The following is a 17,608-nucleotide window of genomic DNA, read 5'->3' on the forward strand; positions in this document are numbered from 1 at the left end:
ACTTTGCTGTACTCCTGAAACTAACACAATATTGTAAATCAACTATACTTCAATTTTAAAAAATACATCGCTGTGTGTTTGAGTGGTATCACTGATTTAAGGACAATAGTCATGTGCAGAGTCGAAGAAGAAAAAGAATCCAGAATAACACGGGTAATAGTAATAGCAGGAAGCTCTCACATATGAACTATGTCAATTTCCCTGCATTAGGAATTTACCTATGTTAACATGGTCAGTCTCTCTAACCACCCTAGAAGTGCAGGACTGTTGTTGGCCTTGTCTTACTGATGGTGAAACTGAGTCACCGAGGGGCTAGGTAACACTCCCCTTGTTATTCTGATTCTCTGATTCTCGGTATTAGAATCACTGGGGGAAATTTGGAAAAATGCCTATACTTGAAACCTGCCTCTGGCCAATTAAAGCAGAATCCTGAGGAAAAGGGACTGGGGAATCTAAATTATTTAAAGCTCTCCTTGTGATTCTAATATACAGGCAGGTTTCAGAACAGCTGGTTGATACCTTATGGCTCTCAGTGCTTTTAGACTGTTAGGAGGAGAAGACGTCCCAGATGAGATTGTCCCCAGATTTAATGACAGAAACCAAGTAATCCTAAGCTATTGAAGCATCTGTCTAGTGGGTGCAGAAGGGAGAAGAGACCAAGAATTTTTTAGGACAGGCTAAAAAAGCAGCCCTATGCTGAGTGCTTTGCCTGTGTAATCCTGTGCAGCGTTCCCCCCCAAGCCTGGTGCTAGAGAGCGCGGGGAAGTGTTGGCAAATGAGAAACCCTTAGACATGTAAGAATCTGTTGGAGGAGGAGGAACAGAGAAATGTACTCACAAATATGTTTAATGAACAAGCATTCACCAAAGGCCAAAGTAACATGGCTCAAAGCGAGGGCTCATAGTTGCTGAGGGAGCGGTACCAGCCACGCGGTACAAGGGCAGGAGACTTTCCTGAGGTCGGAGCAATGAGGCTTTGCCACGAGGGCTCTCTGCTTCATCCCAGGGAGTCAACAAACCCAGTTAGTCTCCATGTCATTTAATTTGAGACACACACAGCTGCTTCCAGGCACCTGTCGGCACAGACTTAGAGGTGGGATGTGCTAAAGAAATTGTCTTGTGGTCTTGCTCTGCAGAAGTCAGGATAATGTGTTTGGACTTGAGGTCTGTGAGTCATCCCTGCTGCACTCCATTTTCGGGTGTTTATGTGACTGCTCACCGTTCCATTTTATGAAGCACTCGTGTCTTAACACAGCTTTGCTCAGTGGGCATCTCGGGACATCTTTTTGCCCAGAAATTAGGCAAATAGCAACTTAGTTGGTGCAGTTAGTGTCAAAAGCAATCTATCTAAATGCATTTAAAATGAGCTCACTGCACAGAGAGTGTGGCATCTTTAACTAGTTGTCCCGCATGGAGAAATGGAGGTCCTTCTCATATGAGGAGAGCTAATGGATGTGCTTCATTACCCTGGGGGACTCTGGTCCCCATCACTTGGTAGATGTTAGAGCTAAGAGGAGCCCGATAAAGCAATGCAGCCCCTGCAGGGGACACTGGGGGACCACTCCGATCTCTCAGGACCCTGCAGCACTCAACTGGAAACTGTCCGAGGTTGGGCGTTGGGGGCATCTATCAATCCTGAAGAGTGTTCAAGCCAGAAGTGATTTGCCATTTGGACTCCTGGCTCCTGGGGATGGGAAAGAAGCCAGCACTTTTTAGCAATTCCCTGTATGGAGTCTGCTAGATTGTTGTAGAAATCTTTCTACTTCAGGGGGAAAAAAAATGTTAGTTAATCCTAGTATATTGCGAGAGACATTTACAAACAACACAGAAATGAGAAGCAGAGGCAGGAACAGGAAGAGAAAACAGAAGAGCTGTTGCCTGGAGGGGAAATCATGAGAATGTGAGCGACCAGCGTGTGTGAGAATTATTTCTGGAGCACTGACTTATCAACCACCGTTCTTGCGCAAATGCTGATATTATGATGCAGATTGAGTTAATTGTTCTGAGCACTGAGGGCCTTCCCAGTATGAGTCACCATTCGTAATTGCTCAGTCATCTCTGTGTCTACATGTACGTTACCTTTCTCCATCATTTGGGACCACGAGGGCAGAGACTCTGTCATTTTATCTTAAATCCATAAAGTGTACTGGATAACTGTACTTTGTTTGTTTGTTTGTTTTGCTTTGTTTTTGCGGTACGCGGGCCTCTCACTGTTGTGGCCTCTCCCATTGCGGAGCACAGGCTCCAGACGCGCAGGCTCAGCGGCCATGGCTCACGGGCCCAGCCGCTCCGCGGCATGTGGGATCCTCCCGGACCGGGGCACGAACCCGCGTCCCCTGCATCGGCAGGTGGACTCTCAACCACTGCGCCACCAGGGAAGCCCGAGGCTTCAGTCTTGAGTCTGAGAATCGGGAGGTCTTTTCCAGGAGCAGAACTGTGTTCGGGGAGATCCTTCTGGCAGTTGTATGGACAGTAGACTGGTGAGCTCTGTCCCTGCCCCAGGAGAGGGACCTGCCGGGTCTGAAGAAGGATAGGGGGAGGGGTTTCTGAGGGGGACTGACCAGTCCTAGGATTCCCCAGTAAGTTGGAGAGAGAGAGGGTTCCGGTGTGCTTCCCAGGGCCTGCGATACCGTCCACAGCGGGAGAAAAAGACGTGGTTTTGGGGAGAGGTTAAAAAGATGCGACTTTAGTTGGGGACCTGCTGTTGTCAGGTGCCAAATGCTCAGGAAATTCTGGCTGGTAGGAGCGTGTGGCCTGAGGCGGTAGAAGGGAGTCCAGGAGAGACGTGGGTTGCAAGGCAGCCGGCTAGTGGTTTTGATTTCCGGGGCAGCTGAGGATGGTCGTGGGCAGCAGGCGGTGGGGTCGCTGAGCTCCTGACCCTGGGGGTGGACGACGGTGGCAGGAAGCCCGGGCAGGACAGCAGGCTTGCGGATCCAGACAAGCCCAGCTCCGCCCACCACGGGCGCCTCCTGCCCTGGCTCTCTTCCTTCCCCCTCCCTCTGGAATTCCTTTTCACTTGATCAGATGCAGTGCCTGTTTCTCAGACAAATGAGTAAAGATGATGGAAGAGGACTTTTTCTCCTTTCTTTCTTTTTTTTTTTAACATTTTAATTCATTGGATAAACAATATTGTAACCATATCAAATGCAAAGTAAAAGTCTCAAGGCTAATCCTCCATGAGCCCAGTACCCTGAAGAATCAGTGGTTTTCATTTTCCCCCATTTCTATCCAGGGTTTGCATTTCTTTCTTTCTTTCTTTCTTTTTTTTTAAATGTTGAGCCTTCTTTTAATTTATTTATTTGTATTTTTGGCTGTGTTGGGTCTTCATTTCTGTGCGAGGGCTTTCTCTAGTTGTGGCAAGCGGGGGGCCACTCTTCATCGCGGTGCGCGGGCCTCTCACTATCACGGCCTCTCTTGTTGTGGAGCACAGGCTCCAGACGCGCAGGCTCAGTAGTTGTGGCTCACGGGCCTAGTTGCTCCGCGGCATGTGGGATCTTCCCGGACCAGGGCTCGAATCCGTGTCCCCTGCATCAGCAGGCAGATTCTCAACCACTGCGCCACCAGGGAAGCTCCAGGGTTTGCATTTCTATGTTCACAGAATTCATACGATTTTGATCAGAGGATGGTTACAGCTTTGCCCAGGTTTTCTCACTTAATATTGGATCATTAGCCATGTCTCATTGCTGTCTTCATGATTGTCGTTGGATGCTGTGGAATGTTCCAGTGAGTGGATGCATCCATTTTCTCAGCTACCTTTCTGCCCTGGAGCCTTTGGATAGCTCCCCACTTGCAGTGACTTGTGTGAGAGGATGAAACCTGCTCCAGCAAGTGTCATCGTGCACGTAATTTACCTCTGATGTACCGCTCTGATCCTCTGATGTATTGCTCGAAACTGAATTACTAGGAAAGGAGGCTCTTTCTTCTGTCTCCTTCAGGAGGGGAGGAAAGCAACAGAGCCAGGAGTTCAGTAGGTCCCAGGATGTGATTTATTCCCACCTCCGAGATGAGGAGACAGAGTCTTGAGGATGCTGAGCATCTTACAAAACCCACTACTCTCAAGGGCAGTGTGTCTCAACCATGTCTCCTGACTGGCCCTTTCTAGACACTTTTCTTAATTACCCATTACATTAAAAATGAAGGAATAAAATTTTGTTGGGTAGGGTTGCACTTTGGAGGGCCACAATGCATGGAATATTTAAGATTTTTAGCCCCTGGAAAACCAGTTTTCACCTCCTTTGGGTGATGGCATCCTTGGAGAGGATGAATGCTTCCTCAACAAGGCAGTGAAGAAAATTCTGTCCCTTTCTCTTACTTTAGACATCAAGACTCAAACATTTACCATTAAGACTCGAACTCCAAAATACCCTCTGACTCTTTCTGGGAATAAGCAAGGTGGCTCACCAGCCAGGTTTTTGAGGGTGCCCATGGCCCCTGGAGAAATCCTTCCCAGCATTGCAGAGGGCCACGGTGCGGAGGGAATTGTCAAGAACCTTCCTAAAGGGAGTCTTCAAATGCCCGTGTTCTCGTTCCTGTGCGTGGAAAGGATACTTGTGATACCACCACACCAAGAGGGAAAATGTGACTGGTATAAAAATACTGCAATGGTGGGTAGAGGATAAAGAGGTGACTCCGTTGAGTTATGGCTAAGAATCACCCCACCCTGAGAGGCTGTACCCCTGGCTAAGTGTGCATCCAAGGGAAGATGCTGTTTGGCTTTTTCCAGTGTCAAGGTCATGATCCCAGCACAGGGGGCACATTCCTCTGGCAGCTCATCAAAAGGGGAAGGAGGGTAGGCATTAAATGACAGCCAGACTCTGTACTGAATGCTTGTGTTGGTCACCTAGTTCAGGATGAGCCGAGTGGCTCTGTGTCTGCAGAACTGGTCCTTGATCTGCACACAGGACAGTGGGTCACCTGCTGATCAGGATTTGCTGAGGTCCACGCTGGTAGTGGAGCGTGTGTGGTCAGCAGGGACAGGTATGAGAGGCCCAAATCAGATGGTGCTTGTGCTGTGGCCGTCTACCGGAACAATCCCGTGTACAGCAGACAAAAGAGGCGGCCTTGCTTGTTTCGATTGCTCTGCTGCACCTTCATGGACAGATAAGAACGCAAGAGTCCGAAGCCCTGGCTCCACCTGGTTCCAGCTGGGTGACCCTGGGCAAATCCCTCAATGTCTTTCTGAGCCTCAGTCTCCATAGCTGTAGAACGGGGACAGGCCTCCTTGCTTATCTACTTCACTGGTGGTCGTCGCGATGAGATTCAGTAGAGAAATAGAACTCACTATGACCGCGGTGGTGAACGTTGCTAGTGACATTATCACCATGTCTCTTGTTAAAGCTTGGCCTGCTCCTGTGTGGCTCCGCTTCAGCCCCTCGGTGTGTATCCCTCATGGTGAGAGGTGTGAAGCTCCATTAACCTTGCTGGCATGTGGTTTCTCCAGTGATGGTGGGTTTCTGCCTCTTCCCTCTTTGAACAAGAGTCCTTTATAGCCGGCTTTCTCTTTCTCTCACCTAGATATTGTAACACAAAGTGAGTTATCATAAAGCAAAGCATGTTTCCCGCTCCCAGGAGTGGTGAGAGAATAGACCTTGAACGCCTGACCAGGGCTGTGGCTGTAACACCTCGTAGGTGTGTCATAAAAGCAAAGCACCAGCAGCAAAAGCTCCATTCCTTTAGAGATGTGCACCGAAGCCCGGGGATCGCCCTCCACCCAGCAGTGCAGAATGCTCTGTTACGAAAGGCAAACCAAGTGCAATGTCACTCCACTCCATCAGAAATTCTACGATACCGATTTACCAGTTCCATAGATTTTTTTTTTTTTTTTTTTTGCGGTATGCGGGCCTCTCACTGTTGTGGCCTCTCCCGTCACGGAGCACAGCCTCCGGACGCGCAGGCTCAGCGGCCATGGCTCACGGGCCCAGCCGCTCGGTGGCATGTGGGATCTTCCCGGACGGGGGCACGAACCCGTGTCCCCTGCATCGGCAGGCGGACTCTCAACCACTGCGCCACCAGGGAAGCCCCACCAGTTCCATAGGTTTTAACCTACCATAACATTTGAGACAGACTTGTTTATTTACACGTCACAAGGACATTTTATGGATCACTTGGTTGACGAGGAATGTTTTGAAAGATGCTTAGAGCACGCCCAGGCCCATGCCACCCCTTCCTCCATCCCCACCAGCCCAGCTCCTGCTCATCTTGTAAAAGGATGAAGCCCTCCCTGGTGGGCGCCCACCGCACCCCCCCACCACTGGCTGGGATGTCCTCCCTCGCTGCTTCCACAGCACCCAAGCTTCCCTCCTGGTCTCTAACACCCTGTCAGAAGTTATCTCATGAACGCACCTGACTCTACCATGGGGAAGCGTGGCTAGTCTGGTGCCTGGCAGAGACATCCTTTGAATCAGAGCTTCTTTCATTTGGGGATGGCATGGCAGCCTCTGGCGGGGGTGTCTCTGTCCTTTGCCCCAGGGCTCCTGTGATGAGCAGACCCTCTTCCCTTCCTTTGGCAGCTGTCTGACAAGCTCAACTGTCCAAGCAAAATTCAGGAAACCACCCATATATATTTCACTTTCTCGTGGAAGCCTGCGTCCCTCACCCTTTCACTGCACGGCTCCCGTCACCCTGGCCTCTATGCACCCCTTACTTGGCACCAATGAAGTGGCGATGGCACTCCATCTGTTACCTCACTTTGAGTTCCAGGAGGGCGAAGCCATGTGTGTTCCTTCAGCCTGACATCATAGATTGCTCATTACAGTGTAAGAAAAAAATGATGTTCAGTAATAAATATTTATTTAGGCAAGGGTATAGAGAGAAAAGCCTCAGTCTGTCTAATGAGGGCACAATAAGAAAACAGGAAACCAAAGGGAAAAGGTAATATCTCATCACCCAGGGAGGTGACACTACAGCCCAGGGAGGTGAGAAACACAAGCACGAGGTGCTGGAAGACAGGGCAGAGGGGCCACGAGGAGAACATTCCAGGCAGGGAGATAGGACTGGTGTGCAGGAGGGTGGGCGTGTGCAGGGGGCTGTGGGAGAGGGCTGTCTTCTTGAGAGGTCTGCCCTCCGTGCAGCGTGGCCATCCTTGTGTAGGGCCATAAACCCATCTTGTTTCTCAGTTGATGAAGGTCGTGAATGAAATGTGCTCCAACATCACCAGGATTTACAACATTGGCAAGAGCCACCAGGGCCTGAAGCTGTACGCTGTGGAGATCTCCGACCACCCTGGGGAGCACGAAGTCGGTGAGGCTGCCCCTCTGTAGTGCCCCTGGCCCTTCGAGTCTGGTGCTTTCTTAAAGAGCGAGGCGATGGTCACCCTGTGAGGACATTCACGAAACAGGGCGGGAGCCGTCCATGCACTCACTCTCACGTAGATTCTGCAGATCTTGGTTCTGGGAACCCCTCATTTTATGATGTGGGCTGTCAAATTACTTAAGAAATACCCTCCTTTTCTCCAAATGGACCGTATTTAATTCTGTTCCCCATCTCTGAGACCGGTCACGCTAACCAAAGAGGAAAATGGCTGGAGATGGTTAGGACAGGGTTTTTTCCCCGGAGAAAATTCTGGACTCCCTGGTCATTAAGGGTTCTAGTTAGAGGTGGTTCCCTTAATTTTCTTTTAAATTTCCATCCTATTTTCAAGCATTTCCTGTTTTCAGCCATTTCTCATTCAATCACTCCCCAAACTATGTTCTCCTACAAGTCAGTGGGCTGAGGAGTGGGAGTGGGGTCAGAGATTTTTCTTCTTGGTAAAATTGTGAGCCCTTTAGAAATCCACTGCAAGATAAATGCAAAGATTTGTCTGATTCTCTCGACTTGAATGTTCATCGGTATTCCAGGAGTTTCGCTCAGGAGTGCCTTTCAAAGGGTAAGGGCTTTATCTGTGGGTGAAATCACATTTCCGCAAAAGCAGTAGCTTGGCCAACAAAAGAGGCAGAAGTGCCGTCAGCTGGCGCCCGCACTGACAGATCCGACGTTGGCAAAGCTGAGCTTTGAAGAGAACAAGCTCAAAGACAGGCCCCCTTTACAAAACGGTGTCCCTGCTGACTTGCCCTGACACTATTTTCTGCTTGCATTTATTCATCTCTGTATCTTTATAAAATTGAACACAAAGTTCTTTTAAGAAAAATAATTGCCTCCCCGAAGAGAAAAATAATTGCTCTGGCTTGTGGTTAACTTGTAACTTTTAAACTCTAAACACTGTGTTATTGTATTTGTTCTTGCCAAATAAGGCTAAACATTCCTACCCCGTGGCTGGTATCATTTGAGATTTTTCTACTCATTTCCTTATATATCTGACTATCTGGGAATCAATAAAAATTGTATTGGTATAATTGTGGTTGATTTGAAAGAACAGAGAGGGCTAAAATTGTAAGTTTCTATTATTCAGAGATTTCTTTCCTAATACAATGTGATGAGGACTGTTTTGCTGGAAGCATCCGATATGATCGTCTATTTTTTCCCATCTTTGAGTAAAGGTGAGCCTGAGTTCCACTACATCGCGGGAGCCCATGGCAACGAGGTGCTGGGCCGGGAGCTGATGCTTCTGCTGATGCAGTTTCTGTGCCAGGAGTACTTGGCCCGGAACTCGCGCATCGTCCGCCTGGTGGAGGAGACCCGGATCCACATCATCCCCTCCCTCAACCCCGACGGCTATGAGAAGGCCTACGAGGGGGTAATGGACTGTTCCTCTTGCCCAGCACAGCAGCTAGCCACCCCCTCTCCCCCCCACCGCACAATGTGCTGAGCCATGAGTTGATCTGAATTCCACATTACCAGCTTTCTTCTTAAGTGTCTTTCTGCTGAGACAAGGAAACCCGCAAGGCTTATGAAAGATGCACAGCAGTAATTGAGAATTATGGGGAGACACTAACAGACTGAAGAAAATGAACAGGAATAATAATATTGTTATATAGAGAGTGGGAACAATAGGATAGAATAATAATAACACCTAGCATTGATGGAGCACGTAAGGCACGTTCTAACCTTGATTATTACCTACAGTCCTCTCATCAGTTCTCTGAGGACAGGTATTTTTATTATTCTGATATATTGCTTATATGTCATGTTCCAATTATGATATAGAATTTATATAGGTTATAGTTATATAGAGAGTTATGTATAGATTACAGTTAGTATAATGTTGTATTGTGTATTTATAATTATATATCATAGTAGCTGGGAGTAAAATGGAAAACTATACTTAAAACAATGGCACCTATCAAATGCAAGTTTTACAGTGCAGAGTTTTGGTTGTATTTATTAGTGCAAATGGTTGGTTAGGGATTTGCAGTGCAAAATAGTGAGCCAGAATTGCAGGGAGAAAGCATTAATATGGTGGCGTTTGATTTTTGCACTGACAGAGTCTTAGACTCATTACTACTTGGAGTTTCATTCAACCTGTGTAGAAGAGGTGAAGGAGGAGGAGGCAGGGGAGACCTCATACTTTTCTGAGCACTGCCATGTGGCAGGAATGATTCTGTGCATTCCCTCTTTGGAGTTGCTTGGCTATATTATCCATCACCCACCAAATATGAACAGATTATTAACCAAATATTCTCCTTTGGATGTCATCTTTGGGTCAGAGGGTGCATAGAGGCTTAGAGACACACCCCAAATGGAGATGGAGACGGAGGTGCCTCATGTATGTGAGAGACAGAATGGTCCAGAAGTCTGTGGGTTCCTCATATTCTGAATTTTCTCCCAGGGCTCAGAGCTGGGAGGCTGGTCCCTCGGACGCTGGACCCATGACGGAATTGACATCAACAACAACTTTCCTGACTTAAACACACTGCTCTGGGGGGCAGAAGACCGACAGAACGTCCCACGGAAAGTTCCCAATCACTATATTGCAATCCCTGAATGGTTTCTGTCTGAAAATGCCACGGTGAGTAAAAAGACGCCATAATCTCTAGAGCAGCGGAGGCCAAAGTTAAACCCACCGGTATCTGCAGAGGATATAACATTTAAGAACAAGACAAAATCATTTTTTCCTTTCATGTTTTCTCCAAAAGTAGGGAAGTGTGCTAGATAATAACTACCTTTTAAATTGAAATTCGAGGAGATTCTTCTTAGAAGAGAAATCATTTAATTAGATTTCTTTGCAGTGCTTCCCGAAAAAACTTTGCCTGAATTGTGCGTGTTTGTACGGTCATTATAACCTTCATCTTTGGCAGTGCAATGAAATTGCAGTGAAATTTGTCCTTAGACCTCACTGATTACTTGAGATATCTTACTTTTATTTTCACAAGTCCCCATGGATTTATTACATGTGGTGCTTCTTCGGAAAGAAAAATGCAATTGGATGAGAAATGTCTCCCCCCAATTTCTTAGGTCTAGATTTGCAAAAAGTATCTCGTGGAAGAAATCATTTTCGCAGAATTTCCCATGCCTTTTATTGCCTCCTCTGCCCACTGTAAATGCTCTTTCCCCTTAGTCTTTTGTCCTATATGTCCTGCAAAAGGTCTGCCTTGATTACTATGAGTGTTAGGTTTGGGTACACCAACAGAAAAAAACCAAAATAACAGCGGCTTAACGAGGTAAAATTTTGTTTTTTTTTTCCTTTTTCACATAAGAGAACCCTGAAGGCAGATGGTCCAGGGCCAGCCAAATAGAAGCCCATGATCATCAGGAACCCAAAAGTCATCTTTCTGCCTCCATATGTTAGCATGTGGACTTTGATTTTCAAGGTCATAATTCAAGATGGCAGTTCCATCTTGGTGCTCCAGCTATCATGTCTTTGAAGGGAAAGGAGAGAAAAGGTTACAAAAAAGTCTTCCTCTCAGATAAGTCAATGAACTTTCTAGGCATTCCTAGAATTCCTGCATAATACTTTTGTTTAAATCTCGCCAGAATTTAGTCAAAACTCGGTATCAGCCCACCAAAGGGAAGGCTGGGAAATGCTATATTTTAGGCAAGCACATTGCAAGATCAAAAAAAATTAATAATAATCATTGGCTTCTCTTCTTGAGGAATCAAGGGGAAAAAGATGGATGGGTAGAGGGCAGCTCTCCAGAGCTCCAGCTCACAGCACATGTGGGTGCCACTTACTGGAGGAGGGCCAGCGTGGTTGCCTCATTTAGTGATGCACAGGATGGTGCTATCCAGGACCTCAAGAAGCAACCGGTCAAATGATGGAGACAGACAGTGGCAATACCATGCGGTTTAGTTAGGATGCCCAAGGGCGCCTTATGGGGGTGGAGAAGTAAAGAATTCAGGCCCTCTGGGTCTTCTGAATCCTTTCTCACATTTCCTAATTCCACCCTACATAATCCCTGTTTTTTTTCCAAGCTAACATACTAGTGACATCTGGCAAAGCTGGGGATTCAAGTGATGTCATAATTTGGGAACCCTTGGACCAAAATTGGAATATGGTTGCCAGCTTTCTTAGCCTTGAGTCTCTGAGAGATAAGTAATTATTTTAGCACAATTATAGAAAGGCCTTGGATTTCAGTCTTTGCTTTAAGTCCAGAATTTAGTTTTTTGAGCTTGTTCTTTAAAAACACAGGGAGAATTACACAAACCTGCCATCACCAATACCTTTCTCAGTTATGGACAGGTTAGATAGATAAGAAATCAGCAAAGACAGAGATGTGAATAACAATTAACAGCCTTGACATAGGGATCTGTAAGAGTTCTACAACCAACAAGTAGAGAATACATATTCTTCTGAGTAATCCCTGGAGAATTTTCAAAAGTTGATGGTGTTCTTGTCTGTAAAGGAAATCTCAACAAATTTCAGAAAATAGGAGTCAGGCAGACCATGAGTCTCTCACCACCATACAATTAAACTAGCAGACAGTAATAAGGTTAATGAAAACATCACCATGTATTTAGAAAATTTAAAAAAAATTAAGTAATGGGTCAAAGAAAAAGTTCATACTGGCAACTAAAAAATAAATCAAAGATAATGAGAACACTAAATGTCAAAATTTGTGGAGTATAGCAAAAAAATAGTGCTTTCAGGTATTTATACCTTTGAATGATTATATTCCAAAATAAGAAAAGCTGAACATCAACTAACTTAAGAAGCTAGCAAAAGAATAACAGAAGAAACCCCCAAAATGTAGAAAGACTGTGATTAGAAAGAGCAAAAATCAATGAAATGATAGAAAAAAACAAAAGAAAACAAAAGAAATAATTTGTCTGCAGAAGGAAGTATCTGGTAAAATTTAACAATCATTTACAATGATTTTTCATGGTGAGAAAAATGATTTTAAATGGTATTAATTATAAAATAAAAGATTTTAAAATTCATTTTTATTGGAGTATAGTTGCTTTACAGTGTTGTGTTAGCTTCTGCTGTACAGCAAAGTGAATCAGCTATACATATACATACATCCCCTCTTTTTTGAATTTCCATTGAAATCCAAAGCAGAACATTGAAAGCGTTCCCTGTGCTATACAGTATGTTCTCATTAGTCATCTATTTTATACATAGTATCGATAGTGTATGTATGTCAATCCCAATCTCCCAATTCATCTCACCCCCCCCAGTTCTTATAACTATGCTATAATGCCTCATTAATTTATGGAAACATAGTGGATGTGACTACATAAAGATTCTTATGGAGGTGATTATTCCCTTTCCTGAACCACCATGCCATTTTAGCCATGTCTTCTTTATGAGTTTTTGGCACTTTTAAACTTGTAAAAGAGATATTTATGATTAGTTTTATCTCCCTTGCTAAATGGTAGGCTGCGTGAGAGCACATTATATATTTTTGAAACATTTTTTCTATCCCTAACTGCATCTAATGTACTTACCATGGAATTCAGTAGATATCTAATTTTTAAAAAATTCTTGTAGCATAAAAAAAATGAACTCAATATCTTTGTAACAATCAAAGTAAGATACATATTTGGTAGAATGTCTTTAGTTCACCTGAGTTCAATCACGTACTAGATAGACTGGATACTAATTGAGGAGATTAATCACAAGCAATATATATCCCAATACTAAAAAACAGAGTAAATATTTGATGAGTGAGTTGACAAATATTTTCTCCCTTACACATATCCCTTTGATATTTGTGCATGTGTATCTGTCTATCCATCTATCATTATTATTAAAATTTTTTTTATTGTGGTAAAAGTCACATAATATAAAACATCCTATTTTACCCGTATTTAACTGTACAGTTCAGTGGCAGTAAGTACATTCAGATTGTTGTGCAACCCTCACCATCATCCATCCAGGGGAGAAGGAATGTGCACCTTGGCTACCAATCTTCATGGCAGTACCATCAATATTAGGGTTCTGTGTCAAATATCAAGAGCAAAAGTGTATTATTTCTCAATCCTCAAAACTGCAGGAGCAAGACAAACTGCAGGAGGGCACTGATCATAGCAACAGATGAGGCCTAACACTCAGGAAAGTGGAGGTGGTATTTATCTCTGCTGCTGCTTTCTTCTTTCCAGTCATTTTATGTGTGGGACACATTCCTCCTAAGGCTGCATTTCACACCTGTGGGTCTAGTTACTTACTGTCACCTGGGACAAAGCATAATAAAAGATTAATAAATTAGCTACATCAAAATTAAAAAGCCCGTTTGTCAAAAGATTTTAAAAACTATAATGAGAGAAGGTTAAAAACTGAGAGATGTTATTTGAAACTTATATAATGGGCAAAGAATTAGAATTTTTAAAAAGATAATAACAAATGAAAAAAATAGAAACAACTCAGTAGAAAAATGGGTAAAGATACAAAGAGGCAATTCATGGAGGAGGGAACATATGGTTAATAAACCAGAAAAAATGTCCAGCATTACTAGTACTAAGGAAATGCAGAGAAGAGAACACTTTACACCCATTGATTTGGCAAAATCAACAGTAGCCGAGCTCTGGAGAGGATATGGGACAGTGGGTCTCTTATTCATCGTGGGTGAGAGTGTAAATTAGCACAGTGACATGGGAAAATAATTTGATTATCTTGTAAAGTGGAATATGTATATGCCTATGACTGCAGCTACACTTCTAGTGATTTATGCAAGATAAATTTCAGCACAGGTATACCAGAAGCCAGCACAAGTTAAAAGCAACACTATTCATTATAGCAACAAATGGAAAATTTCCTATATGCCCATCATCATGAGAACAGATACATTGAATGATGAGATCTTCATATTGAAGTGAACTCTATAGCTTTATGCAACACAGATTAGTCTTAGAAACATAAACTAAGACGAAAAAATTACCGAAGACAGTAATCAGTATGGTTACTCTGCCTTTTTTCATATTAAAAGAAGGTAAAACCAAGCAGTATATCTTTAGGCATACACATGTGGAGTTAAACAAAAGAGAATCAGAATCGTATCGTTTAGGGTATAGTGGTTACCTCCGAGTGAGAAGCAGGAAGATGGAACAGAGGAAATCACACGTGTATGCAGAAATTGTCAATAAAAGCTGATTCTTCGGTTCACCGGTGTTTATTATATCAAAATATAAGAGAAGATGTCGAAGTGTGGGTCAATAATGATACTGTATCATGAGCTGAATTCTATGATTCATCCAATCCAGGGCCCCTGATGTGTGTAGGAACAAAAACAAAGCTTAATGAATCCTTCAAGTCATTTTCATTCTTTAAGCAGTTTTCCATACAGCATAGTTAAACCATTTCCAGTGTGTATTTCTTTTCCAATATCATTTTTTCCTACTGGAATTATCTTCAGAGGGGTCAGTAATATGATAAATATTTGATTACCGATCAGTATTTGATCATATCAGGCTTCCCAATTTTAGCTTTGAACACTGTCAGTTGCTTTTCTTCCTTCCTTCCTTCCTTCCTTTCTTTTTTTCTCTTAACTTTTTATCATACAAAAAGTTAAGCATACAAAATTAGAGAGGAAGCTGTAAAGGACCCCCTGCCCCATGTACCCACCTCAGCTTCAACACATCAATTCATGTTTCATTACATCTTCAGCCACTTCCTCCTCCTCCCCAAGATTATTGAAGCAAATCCCAGGTATGATATCATTTCATTTGTAAATATTTCAGGAAGTATCTTTAAAAGATCAGACTCTCTTTTAAAGCCATAAATTATTACCATTATCATATCAAAAAAATCATTTCATAATATTATAAAATATCCAATCAGTGTTCACATTTCTCCTATAATCATTCTCCCTCTCTCCCTCTCTCTCTCTCTCTCTCTCTCTCTCTCTCTCAGTTTGTTTTCGTTGGGATCCAACTAGAGCCCATTCATTTTGATTGGTTTATAAGCCTTTCAAGTCTCCTTTAAACTGTACGTTTCTCCTGTATCAGTTTCTCCATTTTTTCTTGCAATTTTACTGTTGTTTATCTTGTAACAACTAGGTTATAAACAACTAGATTGTCTTCTAACATTTTCCACTGTCTATGTGCTACTGACTGTATTCTTGTGATGTTATGTAACATATTCCTGTATGTTTCTTGTAAATCGGCAGTGAGATTCAGACCACTAGGCTAGGTAGAACAAGAAGGGGTTGGTAAACTACAGCCCGTGGGCCACGTCCCACTCAGGCCTGTTTTTGCAAATGGTGTTTTACTGGAACACAGCCATGTTCGTTCATCTGTGTATTGGCCGTGGTGCTGCCCTGCTACAATGGCAGAGTTGAGTAGTTGCCACAGGGACTGCATGGCCCTCAAAGCTTAAAATACTTAATAGAAAAAGTCTGCCGACCCCTGCACTAGAGGCTCGGTCACGTACAGGGTTGATGGTCTTTTTAGGTGTGTGTTCTGTCATCAAGAGACACGTTACGTTTGGTTCTCTTTGTAACTATTGGTGAGCATTAATCCATTGACTGAGCCATTAATGCAGGGGAGTTGCAGAATGTTGATACTCTAAATTCTGTGATTCCCTCTTTGTGCGTTAACTGGAATGTTCCTAGGAAACAAAACTTCTCTGGGTTTCTCTTTTTTTTTTTTTTTGTGGTACGCGGGCCTCTCACTGTTGTGGCCTCTCCCATTGCGGAGCACAGGCTCCGGACGCGCAGGCTCAGCGGCCATGGCTCACGGGCCCAGCCGCTGCGCAGCATGTAGGATCTTCCTGGACCGGGGCGCGAAGCCATGTCCCCTGCATCAGCAGGCGGACTCTCAACCATTGCGCCACCGGGGAAGCCCGGTTTCTCTTTTTTTTATCCATTATTTCCACAGTGGCCAGTTTTCCCAGGACAGATTTTGAAACTCTAAATTTTGCTCAAGTGATTCCATAAAATCATTGCTTTTTCAACTATGTCCCTGTTTGGAAAGCTAGGGAGAGAAAGCAGTTTCCTTCTTATTTTATTTCTCAAATGTGTTCAAATTTGGAACCTTCACAGGTGGCAGTGGAGACCAGGGCCGTCATAGCCTGGATGGAAAAGATCCCCTTTGTGCTGGGTGGCAACCTACAGGGCGGGGAGCTGGTGGTGGCCTACCCTTACGACATGGCGAGGTCCACGTGGCAGATGCAGGAGCACACTCCCACACCCGACGACCACGTGTTCCGCTGGCTGGCCTACGCCTACGCCTCCACTCACCGCCTCATGACGGATGCCAGGAGGAGGGTGTGCCACACGGAAGACTTCCAGAAAGAGGATGGGACTGTCAATGGGGCTTCCTGGCACACTGTGGCCGGAAGTAAGTATGATGGTTCTGCTGTCATCATGCGGCCCGATGACAGTGGACTGACTGCTGGACCGGGAGGGAGGACCATCTCCTGCCCAGCCTTCTTTTATCATTGTTACCAGCATGATAGCTACTGTAGTTAACCATATACAAGGTGCCAGAACTCTCTGTAGACCCCTCTTTCATCCTCACAATAGTCTTTGAGGGGGTGTGGCTTACTCCCTGTTTTATAAATGAGATAACTGGGGCTTGGAGATGGGGAGGGATCTGTCCAAGCTCCCAAGGAGCAGAGGTGGGGTCTGTTTGACTCTGTGGTCTGCTCAGAGCCACTGAACTAGTTGGCTGTTACAGGGTCAGAGATGGTAAACATTCTGTCAGCCCTGGAGGAGGCGGGGCATTGATCCCACGCTCGAGACATTTTCCAAATCTCCTGTTTCCTGGAGGTCTTCCAGCCACATCAGGGCATCTGGCCAAAGTCCCGTTGTTGTGATGCGGGGAATACGAGGTACTGCTCCCAGCATCCGCTTAGGACACAGAGGCTTCCAGCAGAGACTTTAGGAGTTCCTTTGCAGCAGCCAGATGACCCCGTGGTCCAAGTTTCAGGATAAGCCCTTTGTTTCCTGTGTCAGGGCTGCTCCTGGCCTAGGGCTCCAGAATGAGGATGGTTGAGGATGTCACATTCCCTTAGGTCCCTCTGCATTGGGATGGTAAGACCCCAAACATAACGTTCATTGCTTATTTTCTTGACTTTGTGAAGGTGGGTCAAACCGCTGATGAATTTGAAAAATATCCCATGTCAGATAGACCTGGGATCAAATTCTAGTTCATCACTTAAATGCTGTGTGACTCTGGGCAAGTTACTTTACCTCTCTGCACCCCCATATTTTCCATTAGTAAAATAGGCTTGAGGATGGTGATGATGATGATGATGATGATGACGACGACAATGATCCCTCTAGGACTGTTGTGAGGATTACATAGATGGTGGATGTGTATGTTCTGTGTTTTGCTTGTCAGAAACACTCAGTTAT

General features: G+C 44.6%; 1 protein-coding gene across 3 annotated transcripts in view; it reads left to right on the plus strand.

The window, feature by feature from the left end:
* The window catches only part of CPXM2 (carboxypeptidase X, M14 family member 2), a 128,007-nt gene that overhangs the window by 97,295 nt on the left and 13,104 nt on the right, over positions 1-17,608 (plus strand). For all 3 annotated transcript variants that reach the window (XM_081249621.1, XM_081249622.1, XM_081249620.1), the window contains exons 8-11: positions 7,115-7,238; positions 8,474-8,670; positions 9,703-9,882; positions 16,292-16,589. In XM_081249621.1, coding sequence (XP_081105747.1) covers positions 7,115-7,238; positions 8,474-8,670; positions 9,703-9,882; positions 16,292-16,589 — 799 coding nt within the window. The remainder of the gene's footprint in view (positions 1-7,114; positions 7,239-8,473; positions 8,671-9,702; positions 9,883-16,291; positions 16,590-17,608) is intronic.

This window comes from Mesoplodon bidens (genome assembly GCF_964165515.1).
Source record: "Mesoplodon bidens genome assembly, chromosome: 1".
Taxonomy (NCBI): domain Eukaryota; kingdom Metazoa; phylum Chordata; class Mammalia; order Artiodactyla; family Ziphiidae; genus Mesoplodon; species Mesoplodon bidens.